Source organism: Anolis carolinensis, chromosome 2, assembly GCF_035594765.1.
Source record: "Anolis carolinensis isolate JA03-04 chromosome 2, rAnoCar3.1.pri, whole genome shotgun sequence".
NCBI lineage: Eukaryota > Metazoa > Chordata > Lepidosauria > Squamata > Dactyloidae > Anolis > Anolis carolinensis.
The window spans coordinates 210209195-210229595 of NC_085842.1; the positions used below are offsets into that span (position 1 = coordinate 210209195).

Sequence of the window (20401 nt, forward strand, 5' to 3'; positions counted from 1 at the left end):
GGGGAGAGGGTGGATGAGCTCCCTCTATCAGCTCCAGCTCAATGCGGGTACATGAGAGAAGCTTCCCACAAGGATAGTAAAAACATCAAAACATCCGGGCATCCCCTGGGCAACGTCCTTGCAGATGGCCAATTCTCTCACACCAGAAGCGACTTGCAGTTTCTCAAGTTGCTCCTGACACAAAAAATATATAAATATTAAAATGGAATTAAACACCAATGGTATTTTTTAATCACAGTTAAAATCACAGCTTATACCACCTTAATTTTAATAACAACCTCTAGTCAAACTTTTTAAAGAGCTTTTAAGAACTTATTATGTTGTAAAGTGTGGATTGTGTTACGTTATGTCTATTTATGCTGTTATATTAATTTTTATTGAATTTGTTTTTGATGTGTTATATGTTGTTCTTGGCGTTTGGCATTGAATGTTTGCCACTGTGTTTTTTTACTGTAAGCCGCCCTGAGTCCCTTGGGGAGATGGGGCAGGTTAAATATAAAGTATTATTTTATTATGACACAGCAAACAAGATAGATATGCTGGATTTCGTATCACAAAATCACAAGTCGAACACTTCCCAAGTGTCTAGGACTGTGTGATGTATTTTCGGATGATGCGTGCAGATCCCAGTAGGGTGGCCTTTTGCAGTTGGCAGATCGTGATTTTGTCAATGTCTATTGTTTCCAAATGCCGGCGGAGATCTTTTGGCACGGCACCCAATGTGCCCATCACCACCGGGACCACCTGCACTGGTTTCTGCCAGAGTCTTTGAAGTGCAATCTTGAGGTCCTGATAGCGGCTAGTTTTTCCTGTTGTTTTTCGTCAATGCGACTGTCACCTGGGATGGCGACATCAATGATCCAAACCTTTTTCTTTTCCACAACTGTGATGTCTGGTGTGTTGTGTTCCAGAACTTTGTCAGTCTGGATTTGAAAGTTCCACAGTATCTTTGTGTGCCCAATACTTTTGCAGGTTTGTGATCCCACCACTTCTTTGCTGCTGGGAGGTGGTACTTGAGGCATAAGTTCCAATGAATCATTTGGGCCACATAATTGTGCCTCTGTTTGTAGCCTGTCTGTGCGATTTTCTTACAGCAGCTGAGGATATGATCAATGGTTTCATCGGTTTCCTTGCAAAGTATTATTATTATTATTATTATTATTATTATTATCATTATTATCATTATTATTATCATTATTATCCATAAAAATGTATTCAATGCTAAAAACCACTGCACCCCCTGACTCGAACTTAAAAACCTTGTTCTTTAAAAGCCTTCCTGAATAGAAAGGTTTTAACTTGCTACTGGAAGGACAGCAAGGAGGGGGCCATTCTGGCTTCCCTGGAAATAAGGAAGTTCCTAAGTCACAGGGAAGCCACCAAGAAAGAAGGCCCACTCTCTCATTCCCACCAACCAAGCTTGAGATAGAGGTGGGACCAAGAGAAGGGCCTCTCCTGAAGATCTCAGGGCCCAGGCAGGTTCGTACAGGGAGATGTGGTAAGCCAAATAGCCTGGACCTGAGCCATCTAGGGCTTTAAAGGTCATAACCAGCACTTTGAATTGTGCCCGGAAACAAACAGCCAGAGGAGCTGCTGCAACAGGAGGGTTGTCCGCTTCCTGTAGCCAGCCCCAGTTAGCAACCTGGCCGCAGCCCTTTAGACCAGCCGAAGTTTCTGAATACTGGCCCTCTGTGGCCAGCCAGCATGTGCTCCTTGAGACTTGCCTGCCATTGTTGAAAATAGTAAATGTTGCCTCCCAATCATAACTGGCACTCGGGTTTTCCTTGCTTAATTATCTAAACACTATTCTGTCATACACAGACCTCTATCTATTCTATGCCAGTGAAGTTGATACAGACTGTACAATTATAGATTCTCATCTATTTGTGTCTCAAAGGCACAAATGTTTTATAGTGATGTAAATCTATACATTTGACTTTCCCTCACAACTGAATTTCTGCAATTTTGGTAAAACCGATCAAAATGAAAATGAAACAGAACTTCTATCCATCTCTAGAGGGTGGGCATTTTTTTCATATTCTGCTTCTCTCATATTCTGATCAAAACAAAGTGAACTGAATTCATTTATCTGAGGGCCCTTGATACCTCGAGAAGAATAAATCCACCTGTTATTCTGAACAAAGTATGTTTTGTTACCATCTAGTGGTGAAGTAGCAGATTGCTTGGTTAAAACGCTTCTAGCTTTTAGACAGGTGTTTCGATAGTTATGAAGTCAGAGCGCTATGAAATCTCTTGCTTGACATTTCTGGTATTCCCATCATACGCACGATTTTATAAGAATTCTCAAGTGTATATGACTATATAAAAAGTCACATGGTTACATAAAATCTTAGATCTGTTGTAGCAAAAACTCTTTCCTGTGTTGACATATTTATATTCCAAGATGCACTAGGTAAAGGTAAATGTTTCCCCCTAACATTAGTCATGTCCGACTCTGGGGGTTGGTGCTCATCTCTATTTCTAATCCAAAGAGCCGACATTGTCCATAGACACCTCCAAGGTCATGTAGCCAGCATGACTGCATGGAGTGCCATTTTCTTCCTGCGGAGCAGTACCTATTGATCTACTCAGATTTGCATGTTTTAAAACTGCTAGGTTGGCAGAAGCTGGGGCTAACAGCAGGAGCTCACTCCGCTCTCCAGATTCGAATCTACACCTTTTGGTCAAGTTTAGCAGCTCAGCAGTTTAACCCGCTGTGCCAAGTTACACTAGTCTTTGTATTTTATCCTAGTCATGGCCCTTATGTTGGCATATAGCAAGTATAACAATATCCAATGAGTTGAACACACTGAGCCTCTGGTGGCTCAGTGTGTTAAAGCGCTGAGCTGCTGAACTTGCGGATCAAAAGATCCCAGGTTCAAATCCAGTGGAGTGGAGCGCCCGCTGTTAGCTCCAGCTTCTGCCAACCTAGCAGTTCGAAAACATGCAAATGTGAGTAGATCAATAGGTACCGCTCCGGCAGGAAGGTAACGCCGTTCCATGCTGTCATGCCAGACACATGACCTTGGAGGTGTCTACGGACAATGCCGGCTCTTCGGCTTAGAAATGGAGATGAGAACCAACCCCCAGAGTCGGACACGACTGGACTTAATGTCAGGGGAAACCTTTACCTTTACTAATGAGTTGAAAGACTGAGCCTTATCAATCAAAATAGAACATCTCTTAAAATTAAGCTGCTGAACAGGATAATATTACTCTACAGATCTGTCCGTAAGATACATGTATTTTTTTCTTAGCACTTTTATGTAGATTATCTTAGGTGTAATTTTACCCAGATGTAAAGCTTCAGGGAAATGACAGTACATGCTGGCTGGCTGGAAGGCCATTGCTAGGATAATTGACATCTGCAGAAAAAGTTGTTTCAAGAAGTGTTACTCGCTTACCTTATTTCCTTTCATTCAGAATCATAGAGTTAGAAAAGATCACAAGTGCCATCCAGTCCAATCCCCTTCTGCCATGCAAGAACACACAATCAAAGCACTCCCAACAGATGGTGATCCAGCTTCAGCTTGAAAACTTTCAGAGAAGGAAACTCCACCACCCTGCAAGACAACATATTCCAATGCTGAACAGTTCTTACTGTCAGGAAGTTTTCCAATTTTTAGGTGGAATCTCTTTTCTTCCAATTTGCTGTGTAATAGGACCTCATCAGATGGGCCGCTGGTATCACCACACATCGTGGCGAATCTGGCAGTGCCCAGCAGGAGTGGGGGAAGCCCATCACCTCACACCCCGCATCACTGACTTCTCCCCTATCTCATCCCATTGGGGGGGGGGAGCGTCCACTGCCCGGCTCTCTCCCCATTGGCTCCAATTGAACATGGGAAATATCCTGTGTTGCCACAGTGGCATAATGTGCTGGTTCCTCTATAGTTGTATGACGGAGCCCCACCAGTAGTTCTGCGTCGTGGGATGGGAGCCAGCAGTCTCTGTCATCTATATATATAAAAGAGTGATGGCATCACGGCGACCCACAAAACAACAAAACTACAGGCCCCCCAACCTCGAAATTTGACAACACAACCCATCATCCACGCCTCTAGGTTGATACAACAAAAAGAAAAGAAAAATAAAGTCCTAATTAGAGAGAGAGGAATAATTGCTTTTATCCAATTGCTGCCAGTTAGAAGGCTAAGCTCCTCCAACTTGGTCTCCTAGCAACCCAATAAAAAATAATAAAAAACACTAAAAAAATTAATACAATAAAATACTATAATAACAGAAAATAACTAAAAATAATACAAGAAAATAATAAAATATAATAAATAAAAATATAACTTACAATAAAATTAATTAAAAATGCAAATAACGTCAAATAAAAATTACACAACAATTTTTAACCAATACCACCACCACTTTGCCACAGCAACGCGTGGCCGGGCACAGCTAGTAAAACTATATAGCAGCATTTCTCAAACTGCGCTTCTCCAGATGTTTTGGACTTCAGCTCCCAGAAATCCCATCCAGCTTAGGAATTGTCCAAAACATTTGAAGGAGCACAGTTCGAGAAACTCTGCTATAGAGGAACGGGCACATGCTACCACAAGTACCCTGTCTGATGAGGTTGCTCATCACGAGAGCAGCAGCAAATAAGCTTGCCCCTCCATAATGTGAAATCCTTTCAGATATTTAAAGATCACTATTATGTCACCTCTTGGCCTTCTTTCCTCTACGCTAAATGTTCCCAGCTTCCCTGATGAAATGGAATGATGAAATCCTTAGTGGTATGAGACAGCAGATGCATCATGCAGCAGATGCTGGAGATATAGAGCAATAGTGGGAGTTGAAGGATAGTGCTGCGCCTATGACTCAACCTGTTCTGCGCTCCCCACGCTTCTCTGCTATCCTGCAGGTACCAAGGTGAAGTAGCAATGCCCAGGAGTTTTTTTTTCTTTTTCCAGTGGAGAGTGGTGCAAAGTGCAATTCTGGATATATGTGCCTTAATGTCTTTCCTCTGGAAGGTTGAAACACATAATGCACTGAATGGTTTTTAAGATTTATTTATTTAAATTTAAATCAAATCTTTGTCTCAGCCATAGACCAGCATATAAAGTCTCATAAAAGCATAATACATTAAAATAATTAGAATCTAGGCTAAATGCTAAGATACAGAGGGACAGTGTTCCCAGGGCCAGCCCAAGGTAATTTTCAAGTGCAGGCAAACAGAATTTTGGTAACCCCCCCCCCCCAAAACCAATCACTGAAAAATAAAAGTGTTGGATAAGCAAAAATGTTGGATAATAAGGAGGGATAATAAGGGATTAAGCTGGCCAATTGCAACATTCACATGAGCCTCAGGCAGACAAGAGCTCTTTCTCCCACCGTGGACTTTCCACAGATATATAAACCCCACTTACCTAGCTTCCAACAGACCTCACAACCTCTGAGGATGCCTGCCATAGGTGTGGGCCTCGCCCCGGAGGCAAGCCTGGCCCAAGCCCCGGAAGCGGCCACAGGCCCCGAAGGCGAGCGGGCCCAGACCAAAGCCGAGAGGAGGTGGGGCGTGGAAGCCTGGGTGTGCGCGCAGTAATGTTATACAGTAATGTTATGTTGTAATTACTGTATTTACGAATTTAGCACCAAAATACTGTATCATGATATATTGAAAAAATTGACTACAAAAATGCCTTGGATAATCCAGAACCTTGGATAAGCGAGTCTTGGATATGTGAGACTCTACTGTAATTTCAAAAGTTAAAAATTGTAAAGATTTTTTGTTGCCATTCCTTGTGTATTTCTAATTTTGTATTCTGGAATGTAGACAGATGCTTTTAATTGTTATTTACGGTAGCTGTTATGAACAACCAAGAACTAACTGAAGAAAAGGAAAGATGGAGTGTTTAGAAATAAACACAGATTTCATCTTTAAAAGAAAATGCACTATATTATGAAAATTCTGGTAACTGCTATTCAAACTGCTATTCACAAAACAGAGCTTTCCCAAATTTGGAGATTAAATAAGGTCCGGATTTGAGTAGTCAATGTTGTGGTTCCAATTTGATGTGATAGTTGTTACTTTCAGTTAACCAAAAATATTTCTTTTCAGGTGAGATCTGTATTCCCCTCCTGTTTGTTGACTCATTTGACAAGGAGGGCTGACAGTCAAACTGAAGTGCAACAAATGTCGCTCTAAATTCGTATCAACATGGAGCCAAGAGAAATGGGCACCAATGAAAGCACGAGCCAAAGGACATTGCAAGGACAAGCCAAGGAGAAACATGAACCACGGCAAGTGCTAGTAATGACTAAAACATGCCAACATCTATATACTCTATTTCGTAACCAAAATATAGTCCTTGCTCATGAGCTTAGCATCTAAAAGATACATATATACAGAATACAAAAGGGAATAGCCTGGGTATGAAAAAGGAAAAGAAGCAAAACAACACAAATGGGAAAAGTTTGAGGAGGAAGGAGCACAAAGGGCAGCCAGTTGTGCATTGGCAGAGCAGGCACTATTGCCTTCTACACCAACCAGAATGGTAGCAGATAGAAATGCATTGTGGGCAAGAAGGCTTCAAAATCAAAACAATAATGCTAATAATGGACTATCTTGAAATCCCACAGAGAAAAGAGACTATTATGGATGAAGCAGAAAGTCTTTATTGAGCAGAGGTCCTTGCTTGAGTAAGTATGTATTTCAGTCTGTCCAAGATGAGCAGGAAGGGCTGGAATAAATTCATAACTCAGCTGATCACAGATCATCTCTACTTCTTCCATACAGCTGTAGTGAACTATATGCCAAATGTGTGCCATTATGCAATGAGATCACCCTTACATAGGATGTAATTAAGGGCCTGGGCGAAATCTCAAGCTTTGCAAAACAACTAAAATCTTGGGTTTCTGTGAGTCTTTCGGGCTGTGTGGCCATGTTCCAGAAGCTTTCTCTCCTGTCATTTCACCCACACCTATGACAGGCATCCTCAGAGGTTGTGAGGATGCCTGCCATAGATGTGGGCAAAAGTCAGGAAAAAAAAAAGCTTCTGGAACATGGCCATACAGCCAAAACGACACACAGCAACCCAGTGATTCCAGCCATGAAAGCCTTTGACAATAAACTAAAATCTTCTCATATTATGCAATTTTTTGTAATTTGTCATAAAGTCATCTTCAGTTTATGGCAACTACCAATGAGAGACTTCAAAGGCTCTTAGTCATCAAAGCCTCCTCAGATCTTGTTAAATCAAGTTTGTGGCTTTCTTGATTGAATCTAGCCATGTGTACTGTGGTATCACTCTTTTCCTACTGCTTTCTATCTTTCCCAGCATTATTTCCTTCAGGCATGAGGTCATATGACATATCCACTGTATGATATCTTCACTGTAACATTTTGGCTTCTAGTAAGAGTTCAGTTTTGCTCTCAGATTTATATATTTCTCTTATAATCTATGGTATTTATCAAACCCTCCTCCAGCACCATATTTCAAATTAGCTGATTTTTTTAATCAATAAATTACTTCATAGTTTGGCTGCTGTCATATCCATACATAGAAACATATTTAAAATTCTTCCAAGTGTTTGATGAGCCTCTTACTTCACTTTCTCCAGTTGTGGGTTTCATTGCCAAAACAGTCATCTTTTCATCCCTTTTATATAGTTTTTATATTTATTGTTTCCATCCTTTTTATTTTGTCCTCATCACATAATGTGTTTCTCGATAGGTCCTATATCCCCCTTATTCTTGTCATAAAATGTCATTTGGTTTCTCAGATCTTGCAGATACATTCTCCATTCTACCTTTGTTTGTTTTCTGTTTCTATTCCTTTGAATTTATTCCATGTGATTTTTCTTTCTTGATGACCACATAACATTACTTTGTACTCTCCCTTTATCATGACCTCAGTTTTGGTCTAGATTTTTTCTGGTTCCAAATCAATTAGGCTTATTGTATCTGTTCTTACACAATAAGGAGTGTTCTTATATTGTGCTCAGTGCATTTTGGCACAATGAACAATTTACTTCTTTTTTATCTTACCACAATTGTCCGTATCACAATCTGTTCCTGGTCTTGTTTTTTTTTTCCTGCTTCCAGTTATGTAGTCTGCTTGATTTCTACATTGGTCATTGGGAAACATACATGTATACATTTATCTCTTTTATGATTGGATGAATTGCAATGAAGAAACTTTTGGCCTCACAAATTTCTGTGTTACTCTTCTCTTCTTGATCCTAAGCCATATCCTCCAATGCTTGTGTTCCATAATTATCAACATATTCTGCTTTAATGTGTGATTCATTCATTCCTGGATACTAACAGACTAGTTTTATTTCTTTAATTTCTGTAGTTAGAACACAATCTTGGATGATAATCTTATTGATGAGTCCCGCTGTTGTTTAATTGATAGTATTCAGTCAATTTTTATATTATATCTTAATTGCTTTTACTACATCTTTTCTCACATTTAATGCCACAGGGCAATTATCTGACTGAAAAATTGTCCTGACCTTTTTAGCTCACTCACACAACATGTTGCAATACTTATATGTTTCATATCTACAATTTATAGCTTTCACTAATTCATACTTCACACGTTTTCATGATCTTATTATATGCATTCTCCAGCTTTCAAGCTTTCACATATGAACATGTCAGCAACTGAACATCACTCCAATCTGAGTCGAGTTGTGACATTAGACACATCGCTATCGTTATTTACCCTTTGCCTTCCCCATTTGCCTCCTGAGTTCCTTTTGACTATGTTTATGTGTGAGACCTTCCAGGACTATTCATTGTGGGTTTTTTTGTGTCTGTTTCTTGCATTATCATTATTCCTCAGTGAAAGATTCATAAATGGTTTACATTGCTTCCTTCTCTGCTGTACTCACAAAACTATCTAGAGTCCCACTGCTATTATTGCTGAGAGATTCACCTACCTAAGTCATCCTGCACTATTGTTGCTGCAAAAGTAGATTCCCCTTCACTATGCTGAGGGCTTTGGGAACCCTTAATCTAGTTTCTCAGCAAAAGCCTTAATGACTTGAAAGGCCCTCCCTATAGAACTGTTGTTGTCATTAGACTTGTGCATTTCAGCTGAACCTCAATCCATTTCTGCTGGCCAGATACCAGTAAACCTCCATATCAATTTTCACGTGCCACCTGAAAACAGGTGCACAGCTGGATGGTGTTTTTGGACCGTAGTCAAAAAATACAGCTATATCCAGCCCATTGATGGCAATGAGCGGACTCACCTGGCTCCCCTTCCCATCATTTTAGGCAATGGCATCATTTGTCCTTATATCCTTCATTAAAACCTGTATTAAAAAGTATCAGAGTTAAGATACCACTCTTTCTGTGATCCTTTCCCCTTCAGTCTGTAGAGGACATCTGGATTAAAGCTGTTTCTACTCTAGAGGGGATAAGTGCTACAGGTGCTGCAGGCATGCATGCTCTTTCCTCTCCCTGCACGCAGCTTTCTAAGGCATTTTAAGGAGGCTTCCCACATCCCAGGGAAGAAAGAGCGATGACCTGGAGCAATCCTACCCTCGGCTTCTTTCTAAAAGCCCTCTTTTTTCTCTTGATTTGCATTGCAGTCCCTGCCTGGACTGGTGCCTTCCCCCCCCCCCCCCTTCACACTTTGTAATGCTTCCTTAAAGCTGTTTCTATTTACTACTCTAGAGGTAACTAGATGGTAGCAGTTTTCTGAGAATGAGGCTTTTCTTTTTGTTTGCTAGGATTGCTATTATTATTAATAATAATTGTCTTCAAGAAGTATTTTTGAAGGAGAGGTGAAGGAGAAAAAGAAGTCAAAAGGGTGACTCTCCAAGCCCCCAAACATACAGGCGCACCCCACTCACCCATCCTGCACATTTCCACCTCCCAGTCAGTCCCACTAAATAAAAAGAATCAAGAAAATAAAATAAAATAATAAAGATTCGAGAGAGAGGCCAAGCCAGAAGACAAGCCAAAAAATACACTGAAGCCAGGACGCAACTGTGATGCTGAATAAGGGAGAAGGAGCCATGATCGGCTGCCAAGTGGCCCCGTTATGGACGGAAAACGTGACAGCTGGGCCCTTGCCATTATAGTCATCCAGTAGAGCCGAAGAAGTTGGTTTGGCCGAAGTAAATTGGCTAAAACGGATCCATGCAGAACTCTAGTTGTCATCTTATGTATCCATTTCCTCCCAACAGTGGTGTTACTACCAACAAAACAACCTTTTGGCTCACAATACTAACAGCAGAGAACAAAGGTTTACATTGTTATTGTTGTCTTCATTATATGTGATTTATGGTAACCCTTTAAGCAAATCATTCATGGAGTTTTCTTGGCAATATTCGGAGGGGATTGCCATTGCATGCCTCTAAGACGGGGGAGTGCATCTTGCCCATGGTCACTCAGTGAGTTTCCATAACAGAGCAGAGGTTGAACTCCTGCTCTTCCAGAAACCCAGAACTCACTTCACCACTATACCAGGCTGGCTCTCACTTGCATATTATTGTTGTTATTGTTGTTGTTGCTATTGTTATCAATTGAAAGCATCTCTATTCTGAGCCCTCTTCCCCTTGCCTCAATTTATAATAAGCATTATCTGGATTCACAAGGGCTTGAGGGAACCTAAAAATGCCTCGGGACTAATTTCAACCATTTAATCTCCAGTCTTGCAGATACCTGCTTACCCACCCATGATCAACCCTGTCCATTTTTTGCAGTGAGCTTCTGGAAGTGGAACATTTCCGCACCATCTACAACATCTTTGTGGCCGTACTCTGTATCTTCGTTCTTAGGGCAGTTGTTGTGGATTTCATCGATAATGAATGGTATGGTTCATGAGAGGCCCAAAAAGTTTCTTGAATTGTATTCTAGAGTACTCCAAATGTCCGACTAGGGCAAGGGAAGATCAGTTCACTTTATATTACAAAAAATAAAAATAGTCATGCTGCTCAATAAGGAAGAGTCCAACCTCCACAATGAGGCAATAGCTTTATTAGAACCAAGAAACATGCCATAAGCCATAAAAGTGTGGGAGAATTCCCAACAGTGGTGTCACTCTGATGGAGAAAAGGACTTGGTAGAAAACACCTTGTGACCCACAGTGGAGAACCACTGCTTTATAGGATCAAGTGGACCCTATAGCTCCAATGTAAACTACCACATTTGCAAACGGTTGTTTCACTGATTAAAGAAATTAAAGAGCAAGCTAATTGTTCCTGCATTGGGTATGCTGATATGCTTGTACAAAGACTAATGTTATGAGTGTCACTGGTGTCTTTTCTTAAGGCTCCAGATACCTTGACTTGGTGTTCCATTAACATCCATCTACTTTGATTATCTCCCTTAGTTGTTGTCTACTCACAGCTTCTCTTGTCTTTCACAGCATTGTCCTTGATTTTGAAGTGCTCATCTTTGCTTTTGGACGGTTACACATGGCACTCTTGGCCTGGCTTGTTATGTTCCTCTACACCTTATTAGTGCCCTACAAGGTCCTACAAATCTGGGCCCGCTCTTTGGAGACTCTCCAGTTGCCCACTGCCGTCACAGTCATTGCAGCAGCGGTGCTGCTGATTGGCCATGCTACTGTTTTGGGCTTCTATCCTGTCTACACTGTGATCTCACAGCCTTTTGGGCCTGCCTCCTGTTTCGTCATTATCCTTGAACAGGTGTGATAATAGGATATGGATCCAGAAGTCAGCAAAATACTAGGTTTTGATGCCCAAAGCACATACTCTTTACATATAAGCATGCCACAAGGAAGACTGAAAATATTGTCAATGACAGCAACATTTATTTGTATATATGGCTGTTCTCCCATTCAGAGACATGCAGGTTCTCTCTGAGTTTAATGACAACAGTGTGAGAATGGCCATGCTCCTGTATGTAGTTCATACAATTAAGATTTGCATTGCATACTGATCAAGCATTGCCACATTCACAGGTATTTGTATTTATGTGAAGCTGCCACTGTTGGTAAATAGAGAAAAGATTAGCAAAGCAAGCAGAGACTAGAGGTGAAAGAACAGATCCATATTTACCTAAGTCATGAGCTACTGAAAGCCAAACCAGAGTAAAATAATTCATAAGATTCAGTAGAAGCTTATTTTCCTGTTGTAGCACTTGCTTTGTGTGGAGCAGGGAGGTACAATGTCAGTCCCTTGCTGAACTTCACATGAGAGAAGCATCATTTCCTTCTCTGCCAAACCTAAATGAAGAACTAGGGGTATGAAACCCCCCCTTTTAGGTAAGGATCAAGTAGCTTTGGTCCCCAATTCAGGAACTATCTTAACAGTATCTAAACACTAACCCTTAGACATGCACTGTGCCAATACTTGTTTTCCCCTCTTGCCTAGCTCCGGTTTCTCATGAAAATCCATTCCTTCCTAAGGGAAATTGCACCTCCCATCCTTCGGGCCAGGTCAAATGATGGTGAGCTTGATTTGGGGGCCCTTTTGTATCCTTAGGAATGAAATACCATATATACTCAAGTATAAGCCGACCCAAATATAAGCCGAGGCATCTAATTTTACCACAAAAAAACTGGGAAAACATTGACTCCAGTATAAGCCGAGGGTGGTAAATTTCAGAAATAAAAATAGATACCAATAAAACTACATTAATTGAGGCATCAGTAGGTTAAATGTTTTTGAATATTTACATAAAGCTCAAATTTAAGATAAAACTGTCCAACTCTGATCAAATCATGATTCTCATCTTCTTCAATGTAAATGTGCTTATGTATCCTTTTAATAATAATAGAGTGAAATAATACAAATAATAATAATAATAATAATAATAATAATAATAATAATAATAATAATACAGGAAAATAATACATGTAATAATAATACCAATACTAATAAGGAAAAATAAATGTACCATATATTCTCGAGTATAAGCTGACCCAAATATAAGCCAACCAGGACCCTCACCCGAGTATAAGCCGAGGGGGGCTTTTTCAGTCTTAAAAAGAGGGCTGAAAAACTAGGCTTATACTCAAGTATATACAGTAATCCCATCTAGTTTTTGGTGTCTTCCCCTTGGCATTGGGGTTGTTAGATGAAATGCAGAATAAGGCTCTTGTATCCTCAATGGTTGAGCAGAACAGAGAATTTCAGCCAGTCATGCTTTTCTTCTCTCCCTGTTCATCCTCAGTGCTCTCACCGCTCCTTTGTTTCATTCTCTTCTCTTCCAGGGAAGATGGGTCTGCCTCCATTCTCTACATATTTATATTTTCTCTTCTGCCCCACTTTGATCTACAGGGAGAACTACCCAAGGTGAGTCCTCACCACACACAACCTTAGTCTCTGGTAGTTTTTAGGGTCTCAGTTTCCAGTAGTGGGATCAAGACTTTGGAAATATGGGGAAATATAGCCTCAGAACGTACTGTGGAGTGTTTCCAAACCTGGCACTAGATTGTGGTTCCCATTACCTATAGCCAGCATGAGGAGGTGTTGCTCTGGATATTTTCAGTAGAAATGGCTGTGGAGGGTTGCTTTACAGAAAGCAACCTTTCAGTCATCTTCACAAGGAGAGTTAACTGAATGATTGCTGTTTTCCTTATGCTTCTTATAGGACACCCCATGTTCGCTGGAGGTATGTCATTGAGAACTTCGCTAAGGTGAGAGACACCAAACAAGGTTTCTATACACTGATCTTTATATCTGACATTTCTGTGAATGAGCAGAGCATTCAGCACATCTACACATTGCTCTATATCCTCCTGAACCTCGGTTTAGCTAAATCCAAGTCTGGAGATGAGCAAAAGTAGCATTTATGTTGTCAAAGGCTATCATGGCCGAAATCACAGGCACGTTGTGTGTTTTCTGAGCTGTATGGCCATGTTCCAGAAGTATTCTCTCTTGACATTTCGCCTACATCTATGGCAGGCATCCTCAGAGGTTGTGAGGTATATATACCTCACAACCTCTGAGAATGCCTGCCACAGATGTGGCCGAAACGTCAGGTAAGATTACTTCTGGAACATGGCCATACAGCCAGGAAAACACACAACAACACAAAAGTAGCATTTGTTAAGACCCCTCTGGTACTTGTGTGCTTTGGAAGCTGTACATGGCAGTGGAGTTTATGGGGGGCAACTCTCCAAAAAAACAGTGGCTGCCAACAACAGTCTCTGAAAGTTCCCATATGCTCTAGCTAAGAGGGCCCTGTGGAAAATTAAAGAGACCATAGGATTTAGCTGCTAGAACAGTGGTTCTCAACCTGTGGGTCCCCAGGTGTTTGGCCTACAAGTCCCAGAAATCCCAGCCAGTTTACCAGCTGTTAGGATTTCTGGGAGTTGAACATCTGGGGACCCACAGGTTGAGAACCACTGTGCTAGCTCAACTGGGAAATATTTTAAGGTGAATTCTGGCACAATGCTCATGTTAATCGTAAGCATGTCCACACATTCAGAAGGAGCTTTCTCCCTTTTTCGTGCAGTTCCTTGGGTGCCTGTTTTATGGATCCTTGCTCTTCAAGTGCTTATCTATCCCTATCTTCAGCAACATGAATAAGCAGCCCCTCACCCTCCGACGTTTGGTGCTGTCTGTTTTCAATGCAACATTGCCAGGTATGTGGACAGAGCAATGCCATGGTTTCTGTGATAGTGATGAGCTGGAAAAAGTCAGGGGTGTCGTTTTTCTCAGGTGAGAGGTTATTCACTTTGGCATCTACACCTTACACCACTGGAGAAATTATACTGTTTAGTCTGTATTGCACCACCTGACATCTGTCGGAAGTAGCAGCCTGTTATGAAAGGACCAAGGCAATGACACCTCCAGCTCATCCTCTGTTCGGATATCAGCCAGCATGCCAATGCCTTAAATCAAGAAACAGCTTCCTAAGATCTACAGATATACTCATAGAAACACCCCAGCAAGTGAAAGTCCAAAAGTGGCAGGTTAAAACCTGGACCTCAATCAGTGGATGATACCAGATGAGAAACTGTCTGCTGGGCACACAGAAGACCGGGCGACTTAGAAGGTGCCAAACAGACTGCACTATGGCACCATGAGATGTAAAGCTAACCTTAAGAAATAGGATTACAAAGTGGGGTCCATGGCATGGTAGTGTGGAGAAGAGCAAACCACAGACCACTTACTACAATGCATCCTGAGCCCTTCTGACCAGCTTCTGATCAAAGGAAATTTAGCATAATGTCAAGTTTTTAACTTTGTTAAAACATTATAACTGTATTCTCAATTCACTTCTGACATGATAAATAAAATAAATACTTCTGTAATAATGTATTGATGCAAGCTAAGAGACTAATGTTTTTCCATCTCTCCCCATAGCACTATATTTGGTGCTGCTGATGTTCTTCTGCTTCTTCCACTGTTGGCTTAATGCCTTTGCTGAAATGCTGCGTTTTGCGGACCGCGGTTTCTACAAGGTGATCACAGGGGCATGGAGTGGTACCAGGGAAAGGGCTGGACTGTTTTAGATTCCATTACATCACATGGTGCCCAGAAATGATACAATGGGGCTTTGGAGAAGGGAGGGGGATTCCCTCTCCAAAGCTCTGTCACATCATTTCTGAGCACCACAGAGCTACAGGAAAGCTGCATTGGTAAACATGCTGTTTCTTTGGTTTGGGGACAAAATGGGGCATAGGGGGGAGGACACTAGCCACGCCAGCCCATGCCGACAGTGCATCAGCATAGAAGATATGTTTGGCCAACTCCTTGGCAATGAGGCAGGTATTCCCCTTTATATGGCTACAAAATGCACCACAAACTTGCATTTTAATGCCAGTTACTGACATATTTTGGCCAGTGTAGAAGGGCCCAAAGACTCTATGGCTGATACTTATCCTGTAATAGAACTGGTACAGGTCTGGATGACAGTAATTGTTACAGGAACAAGTCACAATTCCAAAGTAAGGAGGGGATAACATCTTGTTCCCTAGAGGTTACAACATTAAGGCTGGACATAAATATATTGTGATGATGGCCACAACCGCATGCAGAAAGTTGTATTTCCTTTTTTTTTTATCTTTTCACCCCCTCCCAGGACTGGTGGAATGCCACATCTTTCCCTACATTTTTCCGGACCTGGAATGTGGTAGTACATGACTGGCTGTACTATTATATCTATCAGGACCTCCTGTGGGTAAGTAAAACTTGGAAAAACAGAGAAATCTGGTTGATTGCGTATAGACACCAAGACAGAAACAAATGGGAACATATAGCAGAGTGGGGAATATGTGACCATCCAATGTTGTTCTGTCAGATGTTTTTTGATGTCAAGTCCCATCACCCCAAAGCAAGTAAGCCAGTGATCAGTGAAGGTAGCATCTGCTCCCAACAACATTTTTCAGGCTGCACCTTCCTCAATCCTATCAATTCACTTACAGTCTGGAAGAACAATCCACCTCCCTTCATCAAATGTAAAGAGGCTTTCTATGTGATTCCACCATATGACTCACCTGTACTCCTTGCCTTCCAGGTATTCAAAGCAAAGGCCCAGTCTGTGGCTCTGCTGTCTACCTTTATTATTTCAGGTGTTGTCCATGAATATGCCTTCACGTTGTGCTTTGGCTTCTTCTACCCATTTACACTCCCATTCTCAATTGTGGTTGTCTTAGAAGGTAAGTATTGCTTTAAAGGACTGCTGCACATCAAAACATCAATCATCTTAATTATCAGTGTATTGATTTTTTAAAATCTATGTCTGAAAATGTATGATATTAAGTTGAACTGCATAAAAAGGAATTGTGAAATCTTTTTGTCATAAAATCAATATTTAATCAACATAAATCCAAGCACATCTATACCCAAATTACAGAAGAATCAAGTAGGCTTAGTCCCCTAAATTTGGTGACAGCCAATCAACTGTTTTTAGAAGAACATGGAATGTATGTATAAAAAGACAAAAGTTTTGGAGGGATATGGCATTCATAACCTTATTGAAAAGGAAAAATGATGTCATATCCGTTTGGCAAATCTGAATCTCTATGAACATCTGGAGACCACCTTTTGAAAATCATTAGTCAAGGAAAGACATGACCTTGTTAGAAGTCAACCCTTTGAACAAATGATGTTCACAAGCATTCATGTAATGGCACACAGGTAACTCGGCTGTTAAACTGAAGAACCATGTCTTTGAACTACAAGGACAAAGACATGCCACTGCATAAAATATATTTTGCTAGTCGAGTTTTAAAGATGTTTCTTTGAAGCTGCACTTGAAATTGCAGTCACAGTTGCCCAGGGGATGCCCGGATGTTTGATGTTTTTACCATCCTTGTGGGAGGCTTCTCTCATGTCCCTGCATGGAGCTGGAGCTGATAGAGGGAGCTCATCTGTGCTCTCCCAGGGTTGGATTCGAACCTGGCAGCCTTCAGGTCACCAACCCAACCTTCAAGTCACAAGGCTTTAACCCACTATGCCACCAAAACATATACTCCCCCTTGAAACCTCTTAGTTTAAAATATACACTCAGAGACAAAAAGCAAAATCTTCTTTAGAAAAAACATATCTTGTTTACTCACAAACATCTTGTATTAATTTATCATACAGGCATATTTCTTAATAAAGTTCTGTTATAGATAGGATGGAGTTTGTGTTGAGAAACAGAGGGCATCATTCTTAATCAATAGTCCAAAGTCCAAAGTCTTTAAGTATACATCTTATGAAAGTCCAAATTGTATAATTGTACTACTCACTGCTTCTCAAAGCAAACATATAATAAGCTGTTCCTGCATAAGACCAAATAACATCTGCTTCTATTGAAGTCCGAAAGCATACTGATTCTATTGAAGTCCAAAAACATATGATTCCATTGAAATCCATAAACATACTGATAACAAAATGGAGTCTTGAGTCTGAACATGCTCAGTACAATCACGTCTGTAGCCCCTCCCACACCAAAGAGGTCATTCAAAATGGCAAATCAACATATACATACATAGCAAATATATAATATACATACATAGCACATATACAAACAAATAGTGAAGGATTGGAAGGTTGCTATTTCCAACAAAAAAAGCTCTCGATATTGGCTCCTCTCTTTTTCTGAATCTGCTACTTCCGACTTCAGATAAATGTTTTTGTTTTGTTTTTTGCATTCAAGGAAAAGGGAGAAAAGTCATATATAAAATGCAAAAAGAAAAGAGAAACAGAGGTCCTCCTGGTCAATCGCATGGCCGATCAGGGTATAGGGTGGCAACCTGTGCTCGATGGGGTCATACTCCCCTTAAGGAAATGGATCCTCAGTCTAGGGGTCCTTTTGGATTCATCTCTGACACTTGAAGTTCAGGTGTCTATGGTGGTCAAGAGGGCCTTCGCACAGTTAAAACTTGTGTGCCAGCTGTGACCGAACCTTGAAAAGCCTGAATTGGCCATGGTGGTCCACATCTTTGTTATATTCGGAATGGACTACTGTAATGCACTCTATGTGGGGCTACCTTTGAAGACAACTCTGAAATTGCAGTTAGTGCAAAGGTTGGCAGCCAGATTACTAACTGGGGGCGAGCTTTAGGGAGCATACCATGCTCCCCCTGAAGCAGCTCCACTGGCTTCTGACAAGTTTCTGGGCCAAATTCAACATGCAGGTGATTACCTACAAAGTCCTATACGCTTCGGGTCCAACCTATCTTTGAGACCGCATTTCCTTCTATGAACCAGCAGGAGCATTGAGATCTGCTGGAGAGGCCCTTCTCTCAGTCCCATCACCATCTCAAATATGGTTGGTGGGAACGAGAGAGAGGGCCTTCTCAGTAGTGGCTCCCTGGCTCTGGAATTCCCTACCGAAAGAAATTAGACTTGCCTGCACTCTTCAGGCCTTTTGGACGAGTTTAAAAACATGGCTCTTCTGACAAACCCTTGAGCCTGTGTAATTCTGGTAAGCCCGATGACCCAATTGTGCCACTCCATACTTTTTTTTTTGCTGATAGTTTCGCAGGTTTTACTGCATGTTAGGAAATTTTATAATTCTTATATTTTTAATGGGATTTTACGTACATCGTTTTTTATACGTATGTTATATATTTTATATTTGTGTACTTATTTACTTTGTATTGTGGTTCAGATGTGGCACTGTAATGCTTCTGTGAGCCGCCCTGAGTCCCCTCGGGGAGATGGTGGTGGGGTAAAGATTTATTACTATCATCTTCCACCAATTTTTTTCATAGGGATGTTTTATTCTACCTTCACCCACGGGAATAAAAGACCCAATTCAAACATCCTATTCTGGACATACCTCCTATTGGGTCTAGCACTTCAGTTCTGCCTGCAGTCCCTAGAGTGGTATTCCCAAATCCACTGTCCAGTCCAGAAGGTGAGCATACTGACTCAAGGAGTAGGGCAAATCTCCTGCCCTTCTCTCTTAAAAGCTTATATTACTGCTCAAACGTTTCCTGCTCTATATGTGTGAAATATATAAATCTGTGAAATGTATACATGTCCTTGTTGTTCTTTCTTTCAGAGTACATTCTGGATGAAAGTAACCACACATTTTTGGTCCTGCTATTCTTCGGCCATAACAACCCCCAGCTGACCTTTTGGAAAGCTGTCTCTCCCCTGTGCTCCTGCCTCTATATTGCTGAAAAAGACTCTCCTGGTAGACAAATCAAATCAAATCAAAATCTTTATTACAGTCATAAACCAGCATAAGTGAGGTACAGTCTCATAAATGCAGACATACCTTGTATGATTCCTGTAGAGGAATAAATGTGAGGGTGTCCAGAATGTGAGTCTAGAAATTATCTTGTTTACTTTAATCATTAAAATACCAAGAGAAGTGCTAGCGTTCAGTTGCAGAACACATGCAGAACATCTCAGGTGAATTTCTCGTATCTCCAAGGATGGGTAGGAAAAAAAGTTGTTTGAATCACAGCTAATCACAAAGGGAAATATGTGTATAAAAAGGATCCATTAAGAAAAGTGCATGAGAAAGGTGTATACACAAAACACGTACACATCTGTATCTGAAAAGAAATCCAAGCTTCACAACTTTAGATTGTACAAGGATGGAAGAAATCTTATTTAAAATCTTTTGTCTTTGAAAAAATAAATATGAAATGTAATTTATGAAATAAACAAAGTTTACAAATAAACTAACACCATTTCAAAGTGTTGATACAATGTTCAACATAGAATCTGGTCTCCAAAGTGATTTTTTTAAAAATTCAGCCAAATGCCTCATTCCATATACAATGCTGAGTGCTTGGGATTTGTCTTCTTGGGTCTGTTGACTGTGTATCAAGCTTCCATAAAGTTATTTCTGTCCATGTCTTCATAAGTACTTTAACTTTTTGTGCAAACCTTTCTGAGAGAGCTGCCTCATTTCTGCATACCATAAGATGATAAGATGATACTCCTGATTTCTACAGTTGGGTTATTAACTGTCAAGCATATATATCCTTTTTCTGGGAATTTCTACAGTTGCAACTAGGAAACCTCTCTAGGTCATTTATGAGGCCCTCTGGCACCTCTGAGGGCC

At 40.8% G+C, this 20401-nt stretch overlaps 1 protein-coding gene across 2 annotated transcripts in view; it reads left to right on the forward strand.

Moving 5' to 3' along the window:
• LOC100567378 (sterol O-acyltransferase 2) overlaps window positions 1-20057 on the forward strand; it is a 36928-nt gene extending 16871 nt beyond the window's left edge. Inside the window, exons 2-13 of one of the 2 annotated variants that reach the window (XM_062971640.1) lie at window positions 6068-6648; window positions 10672-10779; window positions 11337-11619; window positions 12307-12382; window positions 13149-13230; window positions 13529-13574; window positions 14396-14525; window positions 15250-15347; window positions 15968-16066; window positions 16403-16544; window positions 19092-19237; window positions 19385-20057. In XM_062971640.1, coding sequence (XP_062827710.1) covers window positions 6608-6648; window positions 10672-10779; window positions 11337-11619; window positions 12307-12382; window positions 13149-13230; window positions 13529-13574; window positions 14396-14525; window positions 15250-15347; window positions 15968-16066; window positions 16403-16544; window positions 19092-19237; window positions 19385-19456 — 1323 coding nt within the window. In that variant the 5' untranslated portion in view covers window positions 6068-6607 and the 3' untranslated portion in view covers window positions 19457-20057. Of the gene's footprint in view, window positions 1-6067; window positions 6649-10618; window positions 10780-11336; window positions 11620-12306; window positions 12383-13148; window positions 13231-13528; window positions 13575-14395; window positions 14526-15249; window positions 15348-15967; window positions 16067-16402; window positions 16545-19091; window positions 19238-19384 lie in introns of those variants that run through there. The other variant, XM_016991104.2, reaches the window with a different exon arrangement.
• The last annotated feature ends 344 nt before the right edge of the window (window positions 20058-20401 follow it).